Source organism: Chiloscyllium plagiosum, chromosome 6, assembly GCF_004010195.1.
Source record: "Chiloscyllium plagiosum isolate BGI_BamShark_2017 chromosome 6, ASM401019v2, whole genome shotgun sequence".
Taxonomy (NCBI): Eukaryota; Metazoa; Chordata; class Chondrichthyes; order Orectolobiformes; family Hemiscylliidae; genus Chiloscyllium; species Chiloscyllium plagiosum.
Genome location: NC_057715.1, coordinates 15,813,714 through 15,837,066, shown reverse-complemented (window position 1 = coordinate 15,837,066; position 23,353 = coordinate 15,813,714). Strand labels below are relative to the sequence as shown.

General features: G+C 42.5%; 1 protein-coding gene across 5 annotated transcripts in view; it reads right to left on the bottom strand.

Annotated features, from left to right (window-relative positions):
* nalcn (sodium leak channel, non-selective) overlaps window positions 1-23,353 on the bottom strand; it is a 284,414-nt gene that overhangs the window by 247,196 nt on the left and 13,865 nt on the right. For 4 of the 5 annotated variants that reach the window (XM_043691273.1, XM_043691274.1, XM_043691275.1 and 1 more), the window contains exons 3-7: window positions 19,420-19,602; window positions 8,609-8,692; window positions 8,368-8,507; window positions 6,273-6,401; window positions 2,472-2,623 (exon numbers count right to left, since the gene is read on the bottom strand). In XM_043691273.1, the coding sequence (XP_043547208.1) occupies window positions 2,472-2,623; window positions 6,273-6,401; window positions 8,368-8,507; window positions 8,609-8,692; window positions 19,420-19,602 (688 nt within the window). The remainder of the gene's footprint in view (window positions 1-2,471; window positions 2,624-6,272; window positions 6,402-8,367; window positions 8,508-8,608; window positions 8,693-19,419; window positions 19,603-23,353) is intronic. The other variant, XM_043691276.1, reaches the window with a different exon arrangement.

The following is a 23,353-nucleotide window of genomic DNA, read 5'->3' as shown; positions in this document are numbered from 1 at the left end:
CAAAGTGGTCCCCCACTGACACCTCAGTCACCTGCCCTGCCTTATTTCCCAAGAGTAAGTCAAGTTTTGCACCTTCTCTGTAGGTACATCCACATACTGAATCAGGAAATTGTCTTGTATACACTTAAGAAATTCCTCCCCATCTTAACCTTTAACACTATGGCAGTCCCAGTCTATGTTTGGAAAGTTAAAATCCCCTACCATAACTACCCTATTATTCTTACAGATAGCTGAGATCTCTTTACAAGTTTGTTTCTCAATTTCCCTCTGATTATTGGGAGGTCTATAATATAATCCCAATGAGGTGATCATCCCTTTCTTATTTCTCAGTTCCACCCAAATAACTTCCCTGGATGTATTTCCAGGAATATCTTCCCTCAGCACAGCTGTAATGCTATCCTTTATCAAAATTCCACTCCCCCTCCTCTCTTGCCTCCCTTTCTATCCTTCCTGTAGCATTTGTATCCTGGAACATTAAGCTGCCAGTCCTGCCCATCCCTGAGCCATGTTTCTGTAATTGCTATGATATCCCAGTCCCATGTTCCTAACCATGCCCTGAGATACCAAAGACTATTCCTAAGAAACCAAATGAGGTAAACATTAGAAGGCTCTGATTGTCAGGAGATACTCCTTTAGAAAGCTCACTTGAGCCATGAGGCTGATCTATACTACTCAGGCTGCCCCTTTCTTGGTTCACTGAAACATTGACTCCATTGGCCTTCAGGAAGATTGCCTGAAACTGATGACATCCCCACTATTGGCAAAATGCCGACAGTCCTGGATGACAACTCACAACAGGAGCCTTGATTACAGAAATCGGTTTCCCAAATCCATGGAGTTAGTAGCTGACCCATCTCGCAGCCCACCACTAAGACGCATCTCTGATGGTGGGACAGAAACGGAGAGCTATTGGCACAGTTCCCTGCTCTTCTGACCTCTCACCCTATGTGCCAGCTGAGGGTCAGCAAAATTCTGCCAACATCAAGGTTGATGCTCACAGTGCAGTAGCAGGGGAAAGGCAAAAGCATTATTTGAAATTAAAGTCCGATGTTTCACTCAAGTGTCTTGGCTGGCACTGATCCTTCAACCAGCATTGCCAAAAGGAATGATTTTTGTCATCATCACATTGGTGGCTGTGGAGGCTTAGTTGGTAATAAATTGTCAACCTCATTTCCTGACTGAGAACAGTGCTTACACGTCAAAAGTGCTTCCATGGTTGTAACAACACAAACTGCAGATGCTGGAATCCAAAATTGACAGGCAGGAAGCTGGAAGAACACGGCAAGCCAGACAGCATCAGGAGGTCGAGAAGTCGACGTTTCAGGTGTAAGCCTTCTTTAGGACTGGGGCTGAGTATAGGGGGAGCTGCAGATAAAAGGGTTGGTGGGGGAAAAGGGTGATGAAGCAGGGATAGATGAAGACAGGTAGAGGGTACAACCTTGTTGGTTAATGGGAGGAATGAATCCAGTAGGTGGCTGGAAGGAGTGGATGGGAGGAGGACGAGCTAGAAATGGAGTTGGGGGATGGGGAGGGAGATGGTTTGAAATTGGAGAACTCAATGTTGAGTCCTCCGGGCTGCTGGCTGCCCAGGCGGCAGATGAGGTGCTGTTCCTCCAATTTGCGGTTGGGTTCGTTATGGCAATGGAGGAGGCCAAGGATGGTCATGTCGGAGGAATTGAAATGAATGGTGACTGGGACGTCGAGTCGGCCCTGTCGGCCCAGCTGAGATGCTCGCTGAACAGTTCCTAAGTTTACCTTTGGTCTCCCCGATGTAGAGAAGACCACATTGGTAGCACCTGATGCAGTTAACTAGGTTGAAAGAGAAACAGGTGAACCTCTGTCTCCCATGGAAGGATTGTTTGGGGTCCTGGATGGAAGTGAGTGGGGTGGTGTACCAGCAGATTTTGCATCTTTTCTGGTTTCAGGGTAAGTACTTGGGGGTTCGGGGGGATTGGTAGGGAGAGTGGCACAAACCAAAGACTGTTGAAGGGAACAGTCCTTGTAGAAGGCAGAAAGGGGTAGGGAGGGTAAGATGCTGTTGTTGGTGGGGTCAACTTGGAGTTGGCAGACGTGTTGAAGGATGATGCGTTGGATGTGGAGACCAAAGGGAATATTGAATTGAGTGTCCAGGTCTCTTGGCAATCCAAGGAAGTGCTAGGCAGACATCCAGGAAGTTCTTATTTTAGGGTTTTGTAGGGATTTCTTGCTCCCTAACTTCACCCGTGAACAGCCCCATTTTACATTGTTATCTTCTCATTCTGAACTCCATCTCCCACACCAATGCAAAATCATCTCATTTCCTGCCTTATAAATCCCTTTTATAACCTTAAATCTCTCAATTACCTCACACTTTGATCTCCTCGACTCGAGTAAGTGTAAGCCTTATCTATGCAACTTGTCCTCATAGTTGAAGACATTTTAAATTTAAAAAATAAACTATTGTAAAATAAGGTTTTGAAACCAGGACAGACCTAACTCATTAAATCCACTGTAGCCCAGCTCTTGTCTGGTAAGTCCAAGGTCTTCAAGGTCCATGCATTTAAATCCCAGCGGGCACTGGTATCCCTCTCCATCTGGTGAGCAGTGGGTGTCTGGGATAGCCAAGTTATTCCAGGTCACATTGCTGCAGAACAGAATGAAGATAAATTTCACCTTTAGAACAAGGCCATTTAAAAAAAAATGTTTGAAACTGCAAAGAAATAATGGGGGGTGTTGCACCTGCAGAGACCAGTGAATTGATCTCTGATACATTGAGCCTACAGCAAGAAATGGGTCTCTTGGCCTATCCAGTTTATACTTGTGTATGTTCAGAAGAATGGTCACCGGACCTGAAACGTTAACTCTGCTTTCTTTCCACAGATGCCATCAGACCTGCTGAGCTTTTCCAGTAATTTCTACACAAGTCCCTCTAAGTCTCTTTCTATATCCCTTTCATGTCACCCATCAGCATAACCTTCTATTTCTTTCTTTTGCTTGTTTATCTTGATTTCCCTCAAGGGCACCTCTACAATTCACCGCAACTTCTCCCGATGGCAGCGGGTTCCACATTCTCACCTTGCTCTAGGTGACAAGGTTGGCTCTGAATTCTAGATTGGATTTATTTGTGACTGTTTTATATTGTGAGGGGTTGAACTACAGGGAGATGCTGAATAGACTGGGGCTATTTTTCCTGGAGTGTTGGATGCTGAGGGGTGAACTTATAGCAGTTTATATAATCATGAGGGGCTTGGATAGGCTAAATAGTCTAGATCTTTTTCCTCAGGGCAGGGGAGGCCAAAACTAGAGGGCATAGGTTTAAGGTGAAAGGAGAAAGACATAAAAAGGACCTAAGGGGCAACTCTTTCACACTGAGGGAGGTCACATTTGCAATAAGCTGCCAGAGGAAGCTGTTACAATTACAATATTTAAAAAGCAACTGGATGGGTATATGAATAGGAAGGGTTTAAAGGGATATGGGCCAAATGCTGGCAAATATGACTGGATTAATTTCAGATATCTGGTCAGCCTGGACAAGTTGGTCCGAAAAGTTTGTTTCAGTGCTGTACGTCTGTGACACTGTGGCAGTTGGTAATTTTGATGCCTCTACACAAATGGAAATGTTTCCTCTACACCAATCGAACCCCTTCATAATATCACCAATGTTTACTAGTTTACTCCTCGGCCTTCTCTTCCCAAGACAAAAGGATGTTCAGCCTATTTCATTTGACCCAGTATTTAGAACCTCTCAGTTTTTGGGAACCATCTTTGCAGATTAGCACCTAGGATACACCACATCCTCTTTCTTCCACAATCCTGCTCTTCAAATATATGTCCCAATTAACCTTTGAAATGAAGGCAGAATGGCTTAAAGTGTGGTTTTCAATGGTTTTGACAAACAGAAATTGTATGTAATTGGCAAAATTGAAGCAGCCATGCAGGCTTATCAAATCAGAGGTTAAAAAGGGCAGGAATTTTAATTTCACCTTCAGACCAGGCTTGGAGAGTAAGTGTGGGATCTAACCAAGGTATTTAAGATTGTTAAAAGATTGTTAGTAGCATGAATAGAGAGAAACTATTTCCTCTGGTGGGAGTGCAGGGCTAGTCCAGAACAAGAGGGTGGGACCATAACATTAGAGCTAGGCTTTCCTGGGGTGGGGTGATGGGGGGGAGGGGAGGCAGTGGTTATGTCAGGAAGCAATGTTTCACACCAAGAGAAGTATAAAGAAGGATTTCTCTCCCAGAAAATGGAGTAAGGCTGAAAGCCTTTTGAAATTCTCAAGGCTGACAGTTACAGATTTTTATTGTTAGAGGCGTTCAGGATTAATGTACTTTTATGAAGTTGAAGGCGTGTATTGTACTTTTAAGACAGAGTGAATGCTGTTCTGCACTGAGAGCTTACAAGCACCTGTCATATGACTAGCTAGCAGTCTCATTACGCACTGGAAACTTGAAAATATGTAACATTTGGCTGTGAAATAGATACCTGAATTATGTTTCAGGATACTAAAACCCAATCGAGTTTGAATTTATTATTCTACCAACATCGAACCAATGAGAAGATCTGATGTTGGGGATATAAAAAGACAGGCAATTTGAAAGTCAGACAGAGCAACTGCGATTTGAAACATTCTTTTGAAGTTTTCACATGAACCATATTCGCAGTAAAAGAAAGAAGATGACCCAGGGAGATCTTCAGCCAAAGGAAGAAAAACACCATTGATGACAGCTGCTGTATGGTTTTGAAATTGTTGACGTAATGTTAATAAGTGTTTTATTGGAACAGTACATTGTTATAGAGTTAGTGGCAGATAATAAGCAGTCAAGAGAAAGGGGGGCTTAGATTTGTGAATAGTTGTTGTTTAATGTTCACTTTTAGAGTTAAAGAATAAATTGATATTATTTTCTTCCAATAGTGATATTTGGGAGTTCTCTGTCACTCATATTTTAACAGATTACGAGACAAGGTGAGCTTTTCTGGGTGTTTGGTTTAATTAGCAGAAGGGTTCACCACCATGTCGTACTATATCAAGAGGGAGTACAAATGAAGGTAATTAATTGAATTGTGGAACAGATGCAAGAGGCTGACTAGCCTTCTCCTGATCCCATCATCCTTAACTAAAGCAAAATACTGCATGCTGTATAAGGCTGTTAGCTGAAAGGATTAACTCTGAAGTTATTGCATAGCTCTGCCCACTGTGACATCTGCGACAGTCTGTGGAAGGAGATGGTCAACTCTCGTTTGTCAATTATAACCATTCCAGTCTGTTAATCCTAATATAATTTAGGATAGCCTTTGCATCTCTCAAGAAATACGATGTCTCTTATCAAGTGTAATACACTTTCAGTCTTAAGTAAATATAATTTATTTCAGTCAATATATAATAAACAACTTCTTGTTACTCGTGTTATGTGCCTCTATTGCTGAAGACTTATTCATGGTTAATCCTTTGCCACTTCATACTAGCACGCTCTGTAGATTCATATTGCAAAGAGATTGGTGGCAGTAAATCTATCCACAGGAGACCCTAGCAGAAATATATATCAGCTAAGTTAATCTCTTACAATACTGTGGATACTGTATATCTGAGATTAAACCAAAAAATGCTGGAAAAGCTCAGCAAGTCAGGCAGCATCATTCAAGAGAAACAGAATTAATATTTCAGCTCAATGATGTTTAATCAGAACGAAAGAAATATAGAAATGAAAATTTTTTAATTCCATTTCAAAATGGCGTGGAGGTGTGTATGTATGTGAGAGCAAGAAAGGCTACATGTGAGAGAACGCACGTCTGAGACAGCACATGTGTGAGAGAAAGAGATAGAGCACATATGTGAGAGAGAGTGTGCATGTGTGTGAGAGACAGAGCGAGAAAGAGCCATGCATGAGACAGAGAGAGAGAGAGAGAGAGAAAGAGAAAAACAGAGTGCACGCATGTGAGCATATATGAGTGAGAGAGTGTGAACGCATGCGAGTGACAGCGAGAGTGTGCAGGAGTGCAGGCTTGCAGAAATGGCATAAAGAGCGAAGAAAAGGTCTGTGATAGGGTAGAAACCAGGGAAACTTAACTAACAAAATATTTCAGGATGGAACAGATAGAGAGACTGGTAATACACAGACAAAAGAAAAATTCCTCTGAAGGTTTAATGGGTGCAATTTACAATGGATTTTCTGCAAAGCAAAAACCATTTGAACATTTTGCTGTTTGAAAAGACCTGGGTTATTATTTGTAAAGAAGAATTAACATTACATAATACTGTGTGAGAAAAGGCACTACATGTGAAGTTAGTGCTCACCCTGGCTGTGTATCATTGGTAACACAATGGTAGGTGAACGTGCCAAACATCTGAACTCCTAAAATTCCATACAACAGCAGAAAGAACAGCAGGAAAATGGACACACTCCAAATCTGTTCTCCTGATCGCCTGTAGTAAAACAAAAAATTGAAAGGATTTAGAAAAGGATGTTGCCAGGGTTGGAGGATTTGAGCTATAGGGAGAGGCTGAAAAGGCTGGGGCTGTTTTCCCTGGAGCATCATCGATGTGTTTGTTGATAGAATCTGTGGATGAGTGCCATGCCTCTAGGAATTCCCTGGCTGTTCTCTGTTTGGCCTGTCCTATAATAGTAGTGTTGTTCCAGTCAAACTCATGTTGCTTGTCGTCTGAGTGTGTGGCTACTAAGGATAGCTGGTCGTGTTGTTTCGTGGCTAGTTGGTGTTCATGGATTTGGACCATTAGCTGTCTTCCTGTTTGTCCTATGTAGTGTTTTGTGCAGTCCTTGCATGGGATTTTGTACTCTACATTGGTACACTACAGCTGGAACTGACAACCGGAAGCGGCAGGTACAAATCACTATAAATGTCGGAGGAAAGTTCACAGAAGCACTTCACAGGAGGCTCCCAAACACTGAGGATGTCACCTAGACAGGGGATGAAACGTCTGCAACACAAATTTCCAGCTCGGCGAACAGAACCACAATGAGCACCCGAGCTACAAATCTTCTCCCAAACCTATAGAGGTGTATAAAATCATGAGCAGCATGGATAGGGTAAATAGACAAAGTCTTTTCCCTGAGGTGGGGGAGACCAGAACTAAAGGGCATAGGTTTAGGGTGAGAGGGGAAAGATATAAAAGGGACCTAAGGAGCAACTTTTTCATACAGAGGATAGTATGTGTATGGAATGAGCTGCCAGAGGAAATGGTGGAGATTAGAACAATTGTAACATTTAAAAGGCATCTGGATGGGTATATGAATAGGAAGGGTTTGGAGGGATATGGGCCGGGTGCTGGCAGGTGGGACTAGAATGGGTTGGGATATCTGGTCGGCATGGACGGGTTGGACCGAAGGGTCTGTTTCCATGCTGTACATCTCTATGACTCTATGACAGGACGTAAACAATATAGTGTTTCGTCGTTCATAAACCTTTAAAAGACAACATCATCTATAGCACTGTGCATTGTCCACTTACCCGAGAATTAGACGGTTATGGGTTCAAATCTCACTCCTGAGACCTGAGCACAAAATTCAGGTTTCTAATTCCAGCAGACTGTCCACCAATAAATAAATAATTAAGCAATAAGTTAGCTTGCTTAGCACTCAATTGACCCCAACATTATGCTTTTCACAACATAAATGCATTGGTGTAGAGAGAGGGAACGAGTGTGATTCCCATTTTATTTTAACCTTGTGCCTAAAATGGCAGGTGTTATATCTCGGGGCAGGCCAGTGGATCTGCTCTGCTCATGATGGACATCCACTACCCTCAAGGTGGATTGACCATGCTGAACTGCCCATAATGTGCTGGCGAGGTGGATTGGCAATGGGATATGCAGGGTTACAGGGATGCAGTGGGTGGGGGGTGGGTCTGGGTGGGATGCTGTTTAGAGTGGTCGGTGTGGATTCAATGGGCCATTTGGCCTGCTTCCACACTGGAGGGATTGTGTGATTTTAGGATTCTAAAAAGACGTTACCTCCTTCCTTCCTACTTCTGCAGGATTTTAAAACATCACCCCTTCCTGGCCCGTCCCCCTTGCACAAGGTGGCAAAAACCTCTCTATCTTAACACTCCTAACCCAGCTGTGCCCTTTGCTGCTTCTGGGATTGCGGGAGGTGCCAGTTCATCAGATTGGCCGAGGGCAGTTGATCATCCTCTGTAACAACCCTTGCGTTTCTACACCATGTCTCCATGTCCCCTGTCCTGACCCATGTGTATTCCTCAACCAACAATACCAGATTGCTTGGTCACTGTTGCATGTGATCGCCTGTGTGCAGAAATTGGCTGCTCCCTACATTAGAGTGCTTCAAAGAGCCCATCATTGGCTGTAAAGCACATCGGGAAATCCTGAGATCAGGACAGTCTCTATGCAAATGCACTTATCTTTTGGTCCTTACTTCAGGATGTTTGTAATCCGAGTGCGTGGAAGCTCAAACCGAAAATAGATTCGGAATGCTCGAATCATGATGAGTGGTCGTGGGATCCGCAGCATGCTTAAAGGTGACATCTGGTCAACTATCTGAGCCACTTCAAAGACCTGAAAAAGTAAACATTAATATTTTGTACTCGAGTTTTACAGATAACTTATGCAAGGCTCAACAATTTTTTTTTAAATTACTTAACCTATTTGGCATGTACCTGTAATACAAGAGACACCCAGAGACAGAAGACCATGAACCCATCAAACACACACCATCGGTCTTTCACATATGAATTGTCACCCTGTGAAACAAGAGTAAACCTTCATCAATAAAAGGAACTGGATGATAAACAAAACAAAAACAATGGTGTCAGATAACAATTTGTTGGAATCTGACTACCTATTTCCAAAGGAAAGTTTTGCCAGGCAATGAGAAAAATATCAGATAATAGTATTCACTGTCCCAGCTATTTGTGCAAACTATACAATGGACCAATAATATCCATTTGCATTAGACCATAATCTGTCTTTTCATTATTTAAGATGGTTTTCTGAATGTGTTCAACTAGCTTAATACAAATGGGTGGTATTAGGGAGGAGTGAATGCACGATTCCTTGATATGTCGTTGAGTCACCAGCAAATGTTTGGAAAAACAAATCAATTTTATCATTTCCATGAAAGTTAAAAACTCAGAAACAAAATGCGTGCAGAGGTGAACTTAAAGTAATGCTAATCATCAGATCCATTTGACACCAAACACATGGGTCATGGCCAAGTATCAGGATTCACTGAAATCAAGTTGAACTAAAGTGGAGTTAATTGAGACAATCAAAATACCCCATGAATTGCACCTTCATAGGAACTAAGTAATTCATCCTGTATTCAGAACAGTAACATTTGCAAACTTTGAAAAACTTTGTGTTTATTCCAATTAAATACAGTCTCTCGAAACAATAGCATTTGAAATGGTTGAAATCTCTACTCTTTAAAGGTAAAGTAGTGCTGAGCGTGTTCAATCCATATCCCAATTCTCTACAATAGTGCAGAACGCATATTTGTTCTATGTTTTTTGCTGTTCCTTTTCTATCGTTGCTGGGGCTATCAGTAGATTAAAAAGCAGTATATTAGTGATTCAGCTTTTGCCAACCATTAGGAAGGATAGAACACAAAATCCTAAAAAGTTTAAAATTTAAAGGGGAGGTGATGGCATTGTGGTAATATTACTGGATTGGTAACTAAAGGAGGAAAGCAATAAAAATCTGGAATAAAAAGTGAGCCAATAGCGACTGTGTAATAATTATTATTCATTGTTAAAAAGCCCACCTGGTTTACTAATGCACTTTAGCGAAGGTAATCTGCCTTCCTTACCTGGTCTGACCTACATGTAGCTCCAGATTCACAGTGATGTGGCTGACTATTAAATTAGGAATGGGCAATAAATTCTGGGCTAACCAGTGATGCTCACATCATGTGAACAAACAAAACAAATTACCATAGATCACAATGTGAAATGAAACCATGGACTAAATTCTACACATGTCACGGGTGCCTAATTGAAAGCTGTCATGCAAATCTTGCTCCAATAAAGAAAACTTAGTTGCAATCGGCCATCAGTTGCACATGTTGAAGGAAGCATCTGCATTAAATGGAGTCATGCCTTGCACAGTACAGGTTCACTCGGTTTGGTATCCACCAAATGTGACCGGATTGGTTGGGGTTTAAATTTTAAACCTTGTAGGATTTTGTGTTTCTTCTTAATGCTTGTGAAAAGCTGAAACACTGACAAACTGCCTTTTGATCCTCTGTTAACCCCGGCAATGATCGGTAAGGAACTGCAAAAATCATAGAATAAATGTAGATGGTCTTACACGTACCGCTGAGGTGCTGGTGAGACCATATCTGGAGTACCGTGAGTGATTTTGATCTCCTTATTTAAAAAAAAGGATATTACCTCATTGGAGATAGCTCAGACAAGGCCTACTCGGAAACTCCCTGGTATGACAGGATTGGCTTATGAACCACAATTAAGCAGTTTGGGTCTCTACTTATTAGAGATTAGAAAGATGAACAGTGATCTCCTTAAAAAATAAGATTCTTAAGGGGCTTATGCTGAGGATGTTTTGCCTCATGGGAGAGTCTAGGACCGGGGGCTTAGTTTTATAGTACTGGAGGGCTAATTTCAGACTGAGATGAAGAGGAATTATTTTTTTCTCAGAGGATTGCGAGTCTTTGGAATTCCTTGTCAGAGAGCTTCAGGTTAGAGTCTCTGTCTTGATTTTGAGTTTGCGTTTGTTTTTGCTTTGGTGCCCCAGGAAGAGGGCTGTTTTATTTTCCCTTTGTATTGACTTTGAAAGAGGTGGGTGTGTGTGTGTGTGCAGGCTTTTAATTTAACCCCGTGCTGCCGCTGTCCCAGAGTACTTGATGGGATTGGTGTAAGGGGTACTTTAAGGCCATTCCTAAAATTCACTAACTCTCCTGAACCATCAATCCCTAACCATCCCTCTAGGATTTAATAAAAATTCTTTCACTGGATGCAGGCCTAAGTCCTTAATTTCTCTTGACTGCAGTTAAGAGTCAACAGAATGTTCTGGAATCACACATGGACCAGATCAAAAAGGACATCAGATTTCCATCAATTATTTTTTTTTAATGGCAATTGATGGCAGTTGCATGGTCCCCACTAATGAGACCAGCTTTCAATTCTAGATTCTTTGCTAGCTATATTTAAATGCCACCACGTTTTGTGGTGGGATTAGACCCAGTGTGCCCAAACTGTCAGTGTGGCCCTCAGAGTTACTACGCCAGTGACACAATGGAACCATCTTCCCCAGATCTGGCCAGCAACAATAATTCACAGGAATTTCAAATTTAAAAGTTGAGTTTTTTCCCCCTCGGGTCTTCTAAAGGTTATGACCCAGTCTGAAAGTATGAGATTCTGCTGTACAATGCAATGGCAAGCATATTCCACAGATATCTGCAACTTCTCTGAGCACAGACAGTGCTGTCAAAAAGCACTTCATCTCACATTATTTGTCATTTTATGAAAGGAGGACTGATGGCCAATCTCCAGTGGAAATAAAAAGCAAGTTATAGACGAGAGCCATTTTCCAATGTTTCTGCTTGATTTCACATTTTGAAAGAAAAGTCAAAAAGAGAAAACATCTAAAGTTCCTTCCGCATTTCAATGTCAACTTAATTATACTTTTCAACAACAGCTTACATTTATTCAGCATCTTTAAAATTGCAAATAATATCAGAAGGCACTTCACAGAAGTGTAATCAGACTAAATCTGACACCAAAGTATGCATCAAGGTATTAGGAAAGGTGACCAGAGCTCAGTCAAAGAGGAAGGTTTCAAGGAGCATCTGCATGGAGAGAGGTAAACAGAATATCAGAAGTTACAAGTCCACACAGTTGATGGCACAGATGCCAACAATGGAGCTATTATGGGGATGCTGAACAGGTGAGAATTGGAGAAGGGCAGATATCAGGGTCACAGAAAAATGTGCAATGTCATCTTAATGCATTATAGCTGGCTGACTGCTCTGGACTCAATGGGTGGCAGAAAAAGAGATTGTAACACAAAATAAAACAGAAGGACAAAATGTGATTGGAATCAATGCACAATGTCTCCTTATTTCTTTCATCTAAATATTTTCAAAGTATTGTTTGCATTAGTTAATACATTTGCAATGCTGTACAGCTTTCTACACAATGATATCTTTTAGAAATAAAAAGGGAGAAAATAATTAAGCTCGCACTGAGAAAATAAGCAAAGATTCTCAGGTGCAGCAGCTTCAGGGGAGACCCAAGCTAATCTTACCAGACAGCTGATCTAATAGAACTAGACACCAGTGACCGTAATGGACAGATGTCGGTATTCACTGAACACTGTGCAGCTGTTAGTCAGAAACTTGCGATAATTTGCATTGTACATTAAACTACAGATTTTTCAAAGCAGCAGATCCATGGCATCACCATCACCTGCAAGTTACCCTCCATGTTACACACCATCTTGATTGGAACGATATTGCAGTTGCTTCATCATTGTCTGTTAAAATCGTGGAATTCCCTTCCCTACAGCATTGTGGTTACACCACAGGGACTGCAGCTGTTCAACAAAACAGTCACCATCACCTTCCAAAGTCAATTATGACATGTATAAGTACTGAGCCTGCCAAATGCTGACCCCATAATTCATTAGACAAGCAGGAGGCTGGAAGAACACGGCAAGCCAGGCAGCATCAGGAGGTGGAGAAGTTGACATTTCGGGACTGGGGGTGGGTGTGGGGGGAGATGCAGACAAAGGCGGTAGCAGGGACAGGGTGCTGAAGTGATGATAGGTGAAAACAGGTAGAAGGTGGGACCTGGCTGATCAACAGGAGGAATGAATCTGGTTGGTGGCAGGGAACAGTGGAAGAGAGGAGGAGAGGAAGGGGCCCGGAAGGAAGGTGGGGATGGGGAGGGAGGTTATTTGAAATTGGAGAACTCAATGTTGAGTCCTCCAGGCTGTAGGTTGCCCTGGCGGAAGATGAGGTGTTGTTCCTCCAATTTGTGGTGTGGTTCGTTTTAGCAATGGTAGAGGCCAAGAATGGTCCTGTCGGAAAGGGAGTAGTTGGGGAATTAAAACTGGCGTTGACTGGGATCTTTGTGCATGCTCCCAATTTCATCATTCCACTATTATGCCTTTGGATTGGATGGCATAATGGCCATTCCTACTCATAATATTATTTCCTAATTTTAATTAGGCTTAGGCACTGCTTCAGCTTTGTGCTATTATTGTGATAAATAAAAAAACTCACATTAAATAACCTCCTGCTAAGAAAAAAGGTGTATGGATTCCTAGGCTTTGCAAATTGAGGCATAACATGTGAAAGCAAAGAAATTACACTTAATCTTCAAAAACCATTCATTAGCATCTACTTGGAGTATAGTGTCCAGTTCTGGACACCACATGTAAAATGGAATCTCTTGTTCTAAGAGCTGATGAACTTGATGCAGGAAGCGTACTTTGTTAGGGTAGGTGAATCTTGCATTAAAACAATACTAAACAAATATTTGTGTCAGTTTTTATTGTGGAGAAAGAAATGGAGGCTAGGGTACTCAGGGAAATAAATATATTTGCTTTGAAAACTGTCCACCTTACAGAAGAGAAAGTCCTGTATCAGAGGACGTTGTGGGCAGTTATGGAAGAAATTGTGGGGGCCCTGGCACAGATATTTGTTTTATCCAGAGTCATGGGTGATGTGCTGCAGGGCTGGAGGGCGGCTACTGTTGTTGTTTATGAAAGGCTGTAAGGAGAATCCTGAGAGTTATATACAAGTGAGTCTGACATCAGTGGTGGGTAAGTTGTTGAATGGGATTCTGAGAGCTAGGATTTACATGCATTTGGAGAGAGACAAGGACCGATTAGGGATAGTCAGCATGGCTTCGTGAACTGGAAATCATATCTCACAAACTTGATTGAGCTTTGAGGACATAACCAAAAAGATGGGTGGCACGGTGGCTCAGTGGTTAGCACTGCTGCCTCACAGCACCAGGGTCCTAGGTTCGATTCCAGCCATGGGCAACTGTCTGTGTGGAGTTTGCACATTCTCCCCATGTCTGCGCGGGTTTCCTCCCACAGTCCAAAGATGTGCAGGTCAGGTTAATTGGCCATGCTAAATTGCACAGAGTATTAGGTGCATTAGTCAGAGGGGAAATGGGTTATTCTTGGGAGGGTCGTTGTGGACTGGTTGGGCCGAAGGGCCTGTTTCCACACTGTAGGGAATCTAACCTAATCTAATCTAAAATCTAACTAATAAGGCAAAGCGGCAGACTTTGTCGACATGGACTTGAATAAAGTCCTTGACAAGGTTCTGCACGGTAGACTAATAATGTTAGATCACATGGGATTCAGGGAGAACTTACCAATTGGATACAAAATTGGCTTGATAGTATGAGACAGAGGATAGTGATGGAGTGTTGTGCAGTAAGAATAGATGACCATACCTGCTCAACCATAATCCTCAACACCAGTGTCCCACAAGGCAGCGAACTCAAACCCTTACTATACTCCTTATATGCTCATGATCTTGTGGACAAATTCCAACCCAACTCCATTTACAAGTTTGCTGACATCACCACTCTTGTAGGTCAGATCTCAAACAATCAGGCTTTTGAACAGACCTCATAGAATAGAAACGTCACAGCATCCCAACAGTTCAGAAGCAGGCCATTTGGCCCATCAACCCCATACTGACCCTCTGAAGAGCATCTCACTCAGACCCACCATGTCCTTTGAGTGAATAAAGGAAACAAGTTGCCTTGCCCCCTCTGCCAGAATTGAACCTCTCGACTCACATTGAGTTGAGGACCTTAAGTGGCTAAGGAAGGACCATCTCAGGGCTATTCCTGTGAATAACCCAATTGTAGTCAGGCTTGTCACCTTGCATCACCATGACATCTGTTATCATGCAGGCAAAATGTCACATCAGAGAGGGAGCAGGGGTTGGGGGGGGTTGTAGCAGGATGTGTGGTAAACTCCTCAGAGGCACTCTCTGTCCAGCCCTTTGGTTAGGCACTTCAGGCAGAGATCCACATCACCCCCTCTCCTTGAGCTCTTTGATCTAAGACCACCCCACATCATTTCCCTCTGTCTCAGGTCATCAACGACCCTGGGACTCCATGACTATTCTTCCCAAAGCCACTTCTATGGTGCTGCTGGGTGCAAGAGGTGCCAGCCTCATTGGCCAGCAGCTCTTGGAGGGTATAACCCCTTCCCTGAGGAGCAGGCAAGACCCCTGACGCTTCAAGACAATTCTGCATCAGGAAGGACACAAAGACCTCAGAGAGGGGCCATGGAGATTTACTATAATAGTACCCAGGATGAGGGAATTCATTCACATTGAGAGATTGGTGAAGCTGGAATTACTCTCAAAGAAGAAATAATTGAAGGGACATTTATTGGAGGTATTCGTGAAATGTTTTGATAGAGCAAATAATGAAAAACTGTTTTCATTGGGGGGGGGGGGGGGTCAGGAACCAGAGGGAACAAAGCACCAGAGAGGAAGTGAGATTTTACTTTTTAGACAGCATAGCAACTTTGTACAGTCTGGAACACCTAATGAAAACGACAATGAAAGCCCGTTCAACAGTAAATAAAAAAAGGTTTTTGATAAAGGAAAAACAAAAAAAAGCCATAGGGAAGGAGCAGCAGGAATGGGATCAACTGGATAACTCCTTGAAAGAGCCAGCACAGGCACAATGGACCGAATAGCCTCCTTCTGTGCTGTCTGACACTGCACCAGAGGCATAACTTGGTCAAATTACTTTTGTCAGGTGGTATGGTGGCTCAGTGGTTAGCACTGCTGCCTCACAGCACCAGGGACCCGGGTTCAATTCCACCCTCAGGCGACTGTCTGTGTGGAGTTTGCACATTCTCCTCATGTCTGTGTGGGTTTCCTCCGGGTGCTCCAGTTTCCTCCCATCATCGAAAGATGTGCAGGTTAGGTGAATTGGCCATGCTAAATTATCCATAGTGCGTAGGTTAGGGGTAAATGTAGAGTAATAAGGTTGGGGAATGGGTCAGGGTGGGTCACTCTTCGGAGGGTCGGAATGGACCAAATGGCCTGTTTCCACACTGTAGGGATTCGAAGATAACTTACATTGTAAAGTGGGAAAATGAAGATGTCTGGTTCATAATTGTTTTGCCTTCATATCTGGACTTTATATACTGCGAGTTGGCACAAAATAATTTGAGACGGGAATGGGGAAAATGTAACGCTAATAGTGAAGACTGGGGCAATGCAGATTGTTGGGATAGCATGCAGGGAGATCTACTCTGCAGTAAGCTATACCAAACCCAGTTCTGAGGAAGGGCCACCTGACCCGAAACAGTAACTCTGCTTTCTTTTCATAGATGCTGCCAGACCTGCTCAGCTTTTCCAACAACTTCTGCTTTTGTTTACCAAACTTAGCCTGGAAGCAACCAACAGTGAAACAGAAAGCGCTCTCACTGCTTTACATGGAAGCCCTTGTTCCTCAGCAGAAAATAAACTGTCGTTTTTAAAAATAAATTGGTAACTACACAACATCCGCCCCCAATCCCAGCACTTCTTCAAAGCCTTAGTGGAGAGCACATTTGTAAGTGTATAAATCAAGACATTAGAAGTTAAAGGAACAATCGATTCAGCCCAAGCTTCACTCTTGATGTATTCATTAAAGCATTCCACTGCATTTTAATATCCCAATTCTCGGCCAGGGTTTTGTTTTAACAAAAAAAGGAAACAAGGCATTAACAATGTTTTACAATACTGAAACAGTAACTGTACTACATACAGTTTTGGTCACCATACTTGGTCAGGATGTAATTGCATTGGAGGCAGGTCAGAAAACGTGCATGAGATTAATCAAGAGATGAAAGGCTTGTCTGATGAGCAGAAACTGAGAAGTTTAGAAGGATGAGAGGAGATCTAATTGAGGTGTACAAGATGCTAGAGAGGCTTAACAAAATATCTGTAAAGCAGATGTTTCCCCTTGTGGGGCAATCCAGAATGAGAGGTGATACTTTTAGACTGGGGGGTAGCTGATTTAAAACAGAGATGAGGAGGAATGACTTCTCTCAAAAGGCTGTGAATCTGTTGGAGTGCAGTGGATGGCAGGACACTGAATAAATTTAAGGAGGAGACAGACAGATTTTTAATTAGCAATGGGTTGGAGTTGAGGCTGAAATCGGGTTAGCCCGGATTGTATTCAATGGTGGAGAAGGCTCGAGGGGCTGAATCAACTACTTCTGCTCCATGTTCTCATAAAATTACAACGTTCATTCATTTAAAAAAATGTGTTTCCTAGTAGGTAGAAAATAACACTGCCTTCTTTTGAGTTGGATCAACAGAAAAAGCTGATATTCTGTTTTACAGCAGAATGATTTGGAACTCAGAATCATGCTCGGCATGGTGTCTCAGGGGTTAGCGCTGCTGCCTCACAGCATCAGGGTCCCAAGTTCGATTCCAGCCTCGGGCACATGTCTGTGTGGAGTTTGTATATTCTCCCCGTGTCTGTGTGGGTTTCCTCCGGGTGGTCTGGTTTCCTCCCACGGTCCAAAGATGTGAATTGGCCACGCTAAATTGCCCATAGTGCTAGGTGCATTAGGCAGAGGGAAATGGGTCTGGGTGGGTTACTCTTCGGAGGGTCGGTGTGGACTTCTTCAGCCGAGATGCCTGTTTCCACATTGTAGGGATTCTAATCTAACAGTCTGACAATTTGAGAACTCGAAAACACAGAGTCAAACACTGACCTGTCAAAAACCGTTTGTTTGCTCTAAACAGTGTTGATTGTATTAGAGTAGAGCCGTGTAGTGGTTATGCTATTGGACTCAGTTCAGAGACACAATGAAGACACAAGTTCAAAGCCCATCACAGCAGTCTGAGGCATTTAAATCCAGTTAATTAAATAAAACTGAAAGTAAACCTGGTTATCAGTACAAAACTATCAGATTGCTGTAAAAACCCATCTGGTTCACTAATGTGTCAGAGGAGAGGAAATCTGTCAACCTTATCAGGCCTGGCTGATAGGTGCTTCCAGAGTCCCTGCAATCTGGTTGAGTTTTAACGTCCTTCGAAAAAGCCATTCAGTTCTATTAAGTGAGAAGTTCATTATCATCTACTGCAGGGCAATTAGGAATAAGCAATAAATTATGGACTTCCACAGCAAACACCTCATGGATGAATTTAAAAAACAATCATTTAATTACAGGCACAGCAAAACTGGCCAAAGTTCGTGTCAAATAATTTACGGTTTTTTCTCAGTGCACCAACCAACCTGAAAATTCTTCAGCCACAAGGAAGGCTGCTTTGACTTACTACCTACTTCTGCCCATGTTACTATTAGAGCTAAAGAGATTCAAGAGTTATTTAATAATCAACCGAGACTTTGGGCAGGTCTTGCAGTGCTGCTGACATTTCCTGGTCTAACGGTAGGTGCATAATAAATGTGTGTGTCATGGTTCTGGCATATCTCAGCTCTGGCTGGGAAGCAGTTCTGCTGGATGTTAACTTGACAACATGCTTCATTACATGTTTCCAGTACAATAGTCTTTCACATCAACTGACAAATCTTCTGGGATGACACTAATCTGAACAGCTCATTCATGAATACCTTGACTATACTTCCTTGACTTCATATGACACTGTAAAACTTGACAGCTTTGGTAAAACTCTTTTGTATCACTGTTAGAATAACTCTTGCCACGATAACGGCCATGCTTTCTTCATTTTATAGACAAATTAGAAACAACAGTAGACCTAATTGATCCCTCTAGTCTTTTGATTACCTCATAACTGATCTGACTTGAACCTTCCTATCTGCCCCCATACCCTTTGACTCCTTTGTCAGTCTACACAACATAAACAGGTACTGCTAGAGAGGCTCAGCAGGTCTGGTAGTATCTATCAGAAGAAAACAGAGTTAAGGTTTTGAGTCCAGTGACTCTGCATCAGAACTGCTTGTTAAGAGCTCAATTGACCCAAATATTACCCTGCTCAAACCTTAATATAACTGGCATGGGCAGCCAGGCCAAAGTGGACGGTCTGTTTGTGTTCAACATAATCATAAGTGCAGGAGAGAAGGGGTGTACCACTTTCGGATGGTGCCCTGTGCATTTGGTGCACCCCCAGAGAAGAGAGTTACCTCCCCTCCTTCTCTCCTGCACAGTCTTTAAACCCCATTCTGTCTACCCCTCCAAACCCTCTTCCTCCCTCACTAAATTTTGCTAAACCCTCCCCATCCAGACCCCCTTACTCAGCTGGGTTTGAGGCTCCATTCTATCCAGTAGCTCCATTAGTGAGCTCTGGCCTTGCCAGGAGTGGTGGACCTGCTGGCTGGTCTGACCCTGACCCAAGATGTCTTGGGATACATTAACATGGAAACACGTAAAAGAAAATGTGAAGCACACATAGATCCTCAGACAAATTGCCAACAGGAGTTTAGTAATAATGGGCTCGCCACCTGGCATTATAGCAACTCTTCTCATTGAAACATAAACATACCTTGACTATGCCACGAATGTGCATCTTTGCAATCATCTCGGAAGTGTACAGAAACATCAGGAGCGTGTCCAAGGCAAACGTCACATACTGAAGAGGTGGATAGTGCTGAAATGTCTTGGGAGTGTTCATGCAGACGGAAATAACGCTGATGATGGCACAAACTCGCAGCAAAGAGTGAACCCACTGCACAGAAAGAGAAAGTATTAGTAACTAGTTGTTTCCTTTGAGGTACAGTGAAATCTAGATAGTACAGATAGCCACTGTGGCAGGAAACAACTGTCTTTCCTTTACAGGTTATGGTTGAACATAACTGAGGAGATTGTGAGGCGATCCAAATCCCAGGTACATGCAGGCAAGGAAGGAATCCCACCATTCATTATGACCTTCAAACTGATACAGTGCAACACCGTACAGTGTGACATCCTATGTGTAAACCAAGGATATGGTGCATCAAAGGTCATTTATGCAATGTTATGCACATTTATGGTTTAATGTCTGTTGAATCAGTTACAAGTTATTTCAATCTCTCAATAAGTATCTATTTTAGAGTGTCCAACCTTTGGGACTGTTCATTTAGAAAGGATTCACTGTACATCACTGGTGCTACTTTCAATATAGTCCACAGCTTCAATACACTGGATAGTTAAACTATTTACATGATAATTGTCAGTCAATAAATGTGTTAGGATCCATACTTCCACTCACTAATCAGATCAGCTTTATCAGCAATGATAGAAACATAGAAAAATAACAGCAGGAGCAGGCCATTCAGCCCTTCAAGTCTGCTTCACTATTTAATTTGATCATGGCTGACCATCTAACTTAGTATCTGGTTTCTGCTTGCTCTGCATACACTTTGATATCTTTAGCCCTAAGAGCTGTATCTAAAGCTTTGGAAACATTCAATAGTTTGATCTCAACTACTTTCTGTGGCAGAGCTTACACTACAGTCCAGGTGAAGAAATTTCTCTTCATCTCAATCCTAAATGGCCAGCCCCATAACCTTAAACCATGGTTCTGGATTTCCCAGTCAAGGGGAACAGCATTCCTGCATTTACCCTATTAATTCTTGTTAAAATTTTAGACATATCTATGACATTACCACCCACCCGACCCTCAATTCTTCTAAATTCCAATGACTACCATCTGAACCAATCCAGTCGCTCTTCAAACATCAGCCCTGCATCCCAGGAATTAATCTGATAAACCCTCACTGCATTCACCCATAGCCAAAACATCCTTCCACAAATAAGTAGACTAAAATTGCACACAATACTCTAGGTCTGATCTTATCAAGGCACTTTACTATAGCAGCAAGACATTCCTGCTCCTGTATTTCAATCCTCTGCTGTGAAGGCCAAAATACCAATTACCTTCTTTACTGTCTGTTGCACCTACAAGCTTACTTTCATCGATCTGTGTACAAAGACATCCAATTCTTGTTGCACGTCCCCCTTTCCCAACCTATTGTCATTCAAATAAAAATATGCTTTCCTGTTCTTGTTACCAAAGTGGATAATTTCATATTTATCCACATTATACTTAATCTGCCATGCATTTGCCCATTCATTCAACTTGTTCAATCAACCAGCTCACATTATCAAGACTCAAAAAAATCCCATTTTCTGTGATTAGTCAACACTTGGTGAACAATGCAGCGTGTGCCACAAGCTGCATGACACACAATTGAACATAATCATTCAAACTTGTAAGGTGGCAATTTTATGCTTACTAGAAGTGACATACATTTATACACGGGGATCTGTTTTCTGCAGAAAAGAATTTATTCAAAGCTTGTGTCTTTTTAAAAATGATCCAGAAGCTAAAAGATCTCATCATTCACTCTATGTCAACGACTCAGCCAAATAGGGCCAATTTGCCAACCCATCTTTTTCTCCTTTGATATAAGTTGTTGCGATTGTTTGAAATTTGGCAGTATTGACCCTCTTGAAGACTGCAAGGCAAAAATCTTTGGGAGCATGTCTCTCTTTTCAGCAACATTCAAAACTATTTTCTTTTTCTTTCAGTAACATCTGAAATGTTACTTCTTTTAATCAACCAATTATAAAAGATAGTTCAAACATTCTTCACATTAGATCTAATACAACTCCTAACAGATATCATGCCTTTCTTCAAGAAGTTTTGAAGTGATTTTCCATACCTGTTTACAATATTTTATTTACATCCATATTACCTTGCACTTAGAGCAATTCTTTCACCAACTTTGTACATTTTTGCTAACTTATTTCACACAAAGTGAAAAATCACACAACACCATCATCAGCCAGAGCTCCAAAAGCTAGTGCTTCCAAATAAACCAGTTAGACTATAACCTGGTGATGTGTGATTTTTCATTTTGTCCACCCCAGCCCAACACTGGCACCTCCAAATCACACACAAAGTGAATTCAACTTCCACGGTTTGCAATATTTGACCAGTTTGGAGCCAATTACAAAGGCAAATTGAGCTATAGACATAGGACTGAAGGGTCTGTTTCCATGCTGTACATCTCTATGACTCTATATCTTAGGTATGCTTTTTTTTAGATTAGATTCCCTACAGTGTGGAAACAGGCCCTTTGGCCCAACAAGTCCACACCGACCCTCCGAAGAGCAACCCGCCCAGACCCATTCCCCTACATACACCCCTGACTAATGCACCTAACACTACGGGCAATTTAGCACGGCCAATTCACCTAATCTGCACATCTTTGGACTGTGGAGAAACTGGAGCACCTGGAGATTAAGGCACTCCACTCAATACTTGTTCCTCTCCCTTAAAACAGACATTACCCGACAAGATCCTTATAGAGACTGTGCAGAGTGGGTTTACCAAACTGGTACTAGGGTTATGGTGACATAAAGATACCAGAGAATCTATACTAGTTCAAACATTTGATAGAGATGTTTAAAACTATGAAGAGCTTTTCCATTTACTCATGGGACGTGGGTGTCGCTGGCCGGCCAGTATTTATTGTCCGACCCTAGTTACACTTGAGAAGGTGGTGGTGAGCTGCCTTTTTGAACTGCTGCAGTCCACCTGCTGTCAGGGAGGGAATTCCAGGATTTTGCTAAATACAGTGAAGGAATGTCAGAATTGTGAGTGGCTTGGAGGAGAACAAGCAGGTGGTGGTGTTCCCTTGCATTTGCTGCCCTTGTCTTTCTAGATGGAAGTGGTTGTCGGTTTGGAAGGTGCTGTCTGAGGATCTTTGGTGAATTTCTACAGTGCATCTTGTAGATAGCACACACTGCTGGTACTAAGTGTTGGTGGTGGATGGAGTGGATACAGTACCAATCAAGCAGGCTGCTTTGTCCTTGGATGGTGACAAGCTTTTTCAGTATTGATGTTGCACTCATCCAGGCAAGTGGGGAGTATTTCATCATACTCCTGACATGTGCCTTGGAAGAATTGGAAAGGGTTTGGAGAGTCACGAGATGACTTACTCACTGCAAGATTCCTAGCCTCTGACCTGTAGCCACTGTATTTATATGGCAAGTCCAGTTGAGTTTCTGGTCAGTAATAACCTCCAGAGTGTTGAGAGTAGAGGGTTCAGTGATGGTAACATCATCGGTATTGAATTGTCTCTCATTGGAGAGGTCTGTTACCTGCCCGCGACCTCTTTATTTCCAACTGCCACCGAGACATTAACCACCTCAACCTGTCCACCTCCTTCCCCCACTCTAACCTCTCACCCTCGCAATGCGCAGCCCTCCACTCCCTCTGCTCCAATCCCAACCTCACCATCAAACCAGCGGACAAGGGGGGGGGGGCGGAAATGCAGTGGTAGTTTGCCACAGTGATCTCTACACCGCTGAAGCCAGACGCCTACTTGAAGACACCTCCTCCTACTGCCCCCTTCACCATGACCTCACTTCCCATCACCAAACCATCATCTCCCAGACCATACACAACCTCATCACCTCAGGGGATCTCT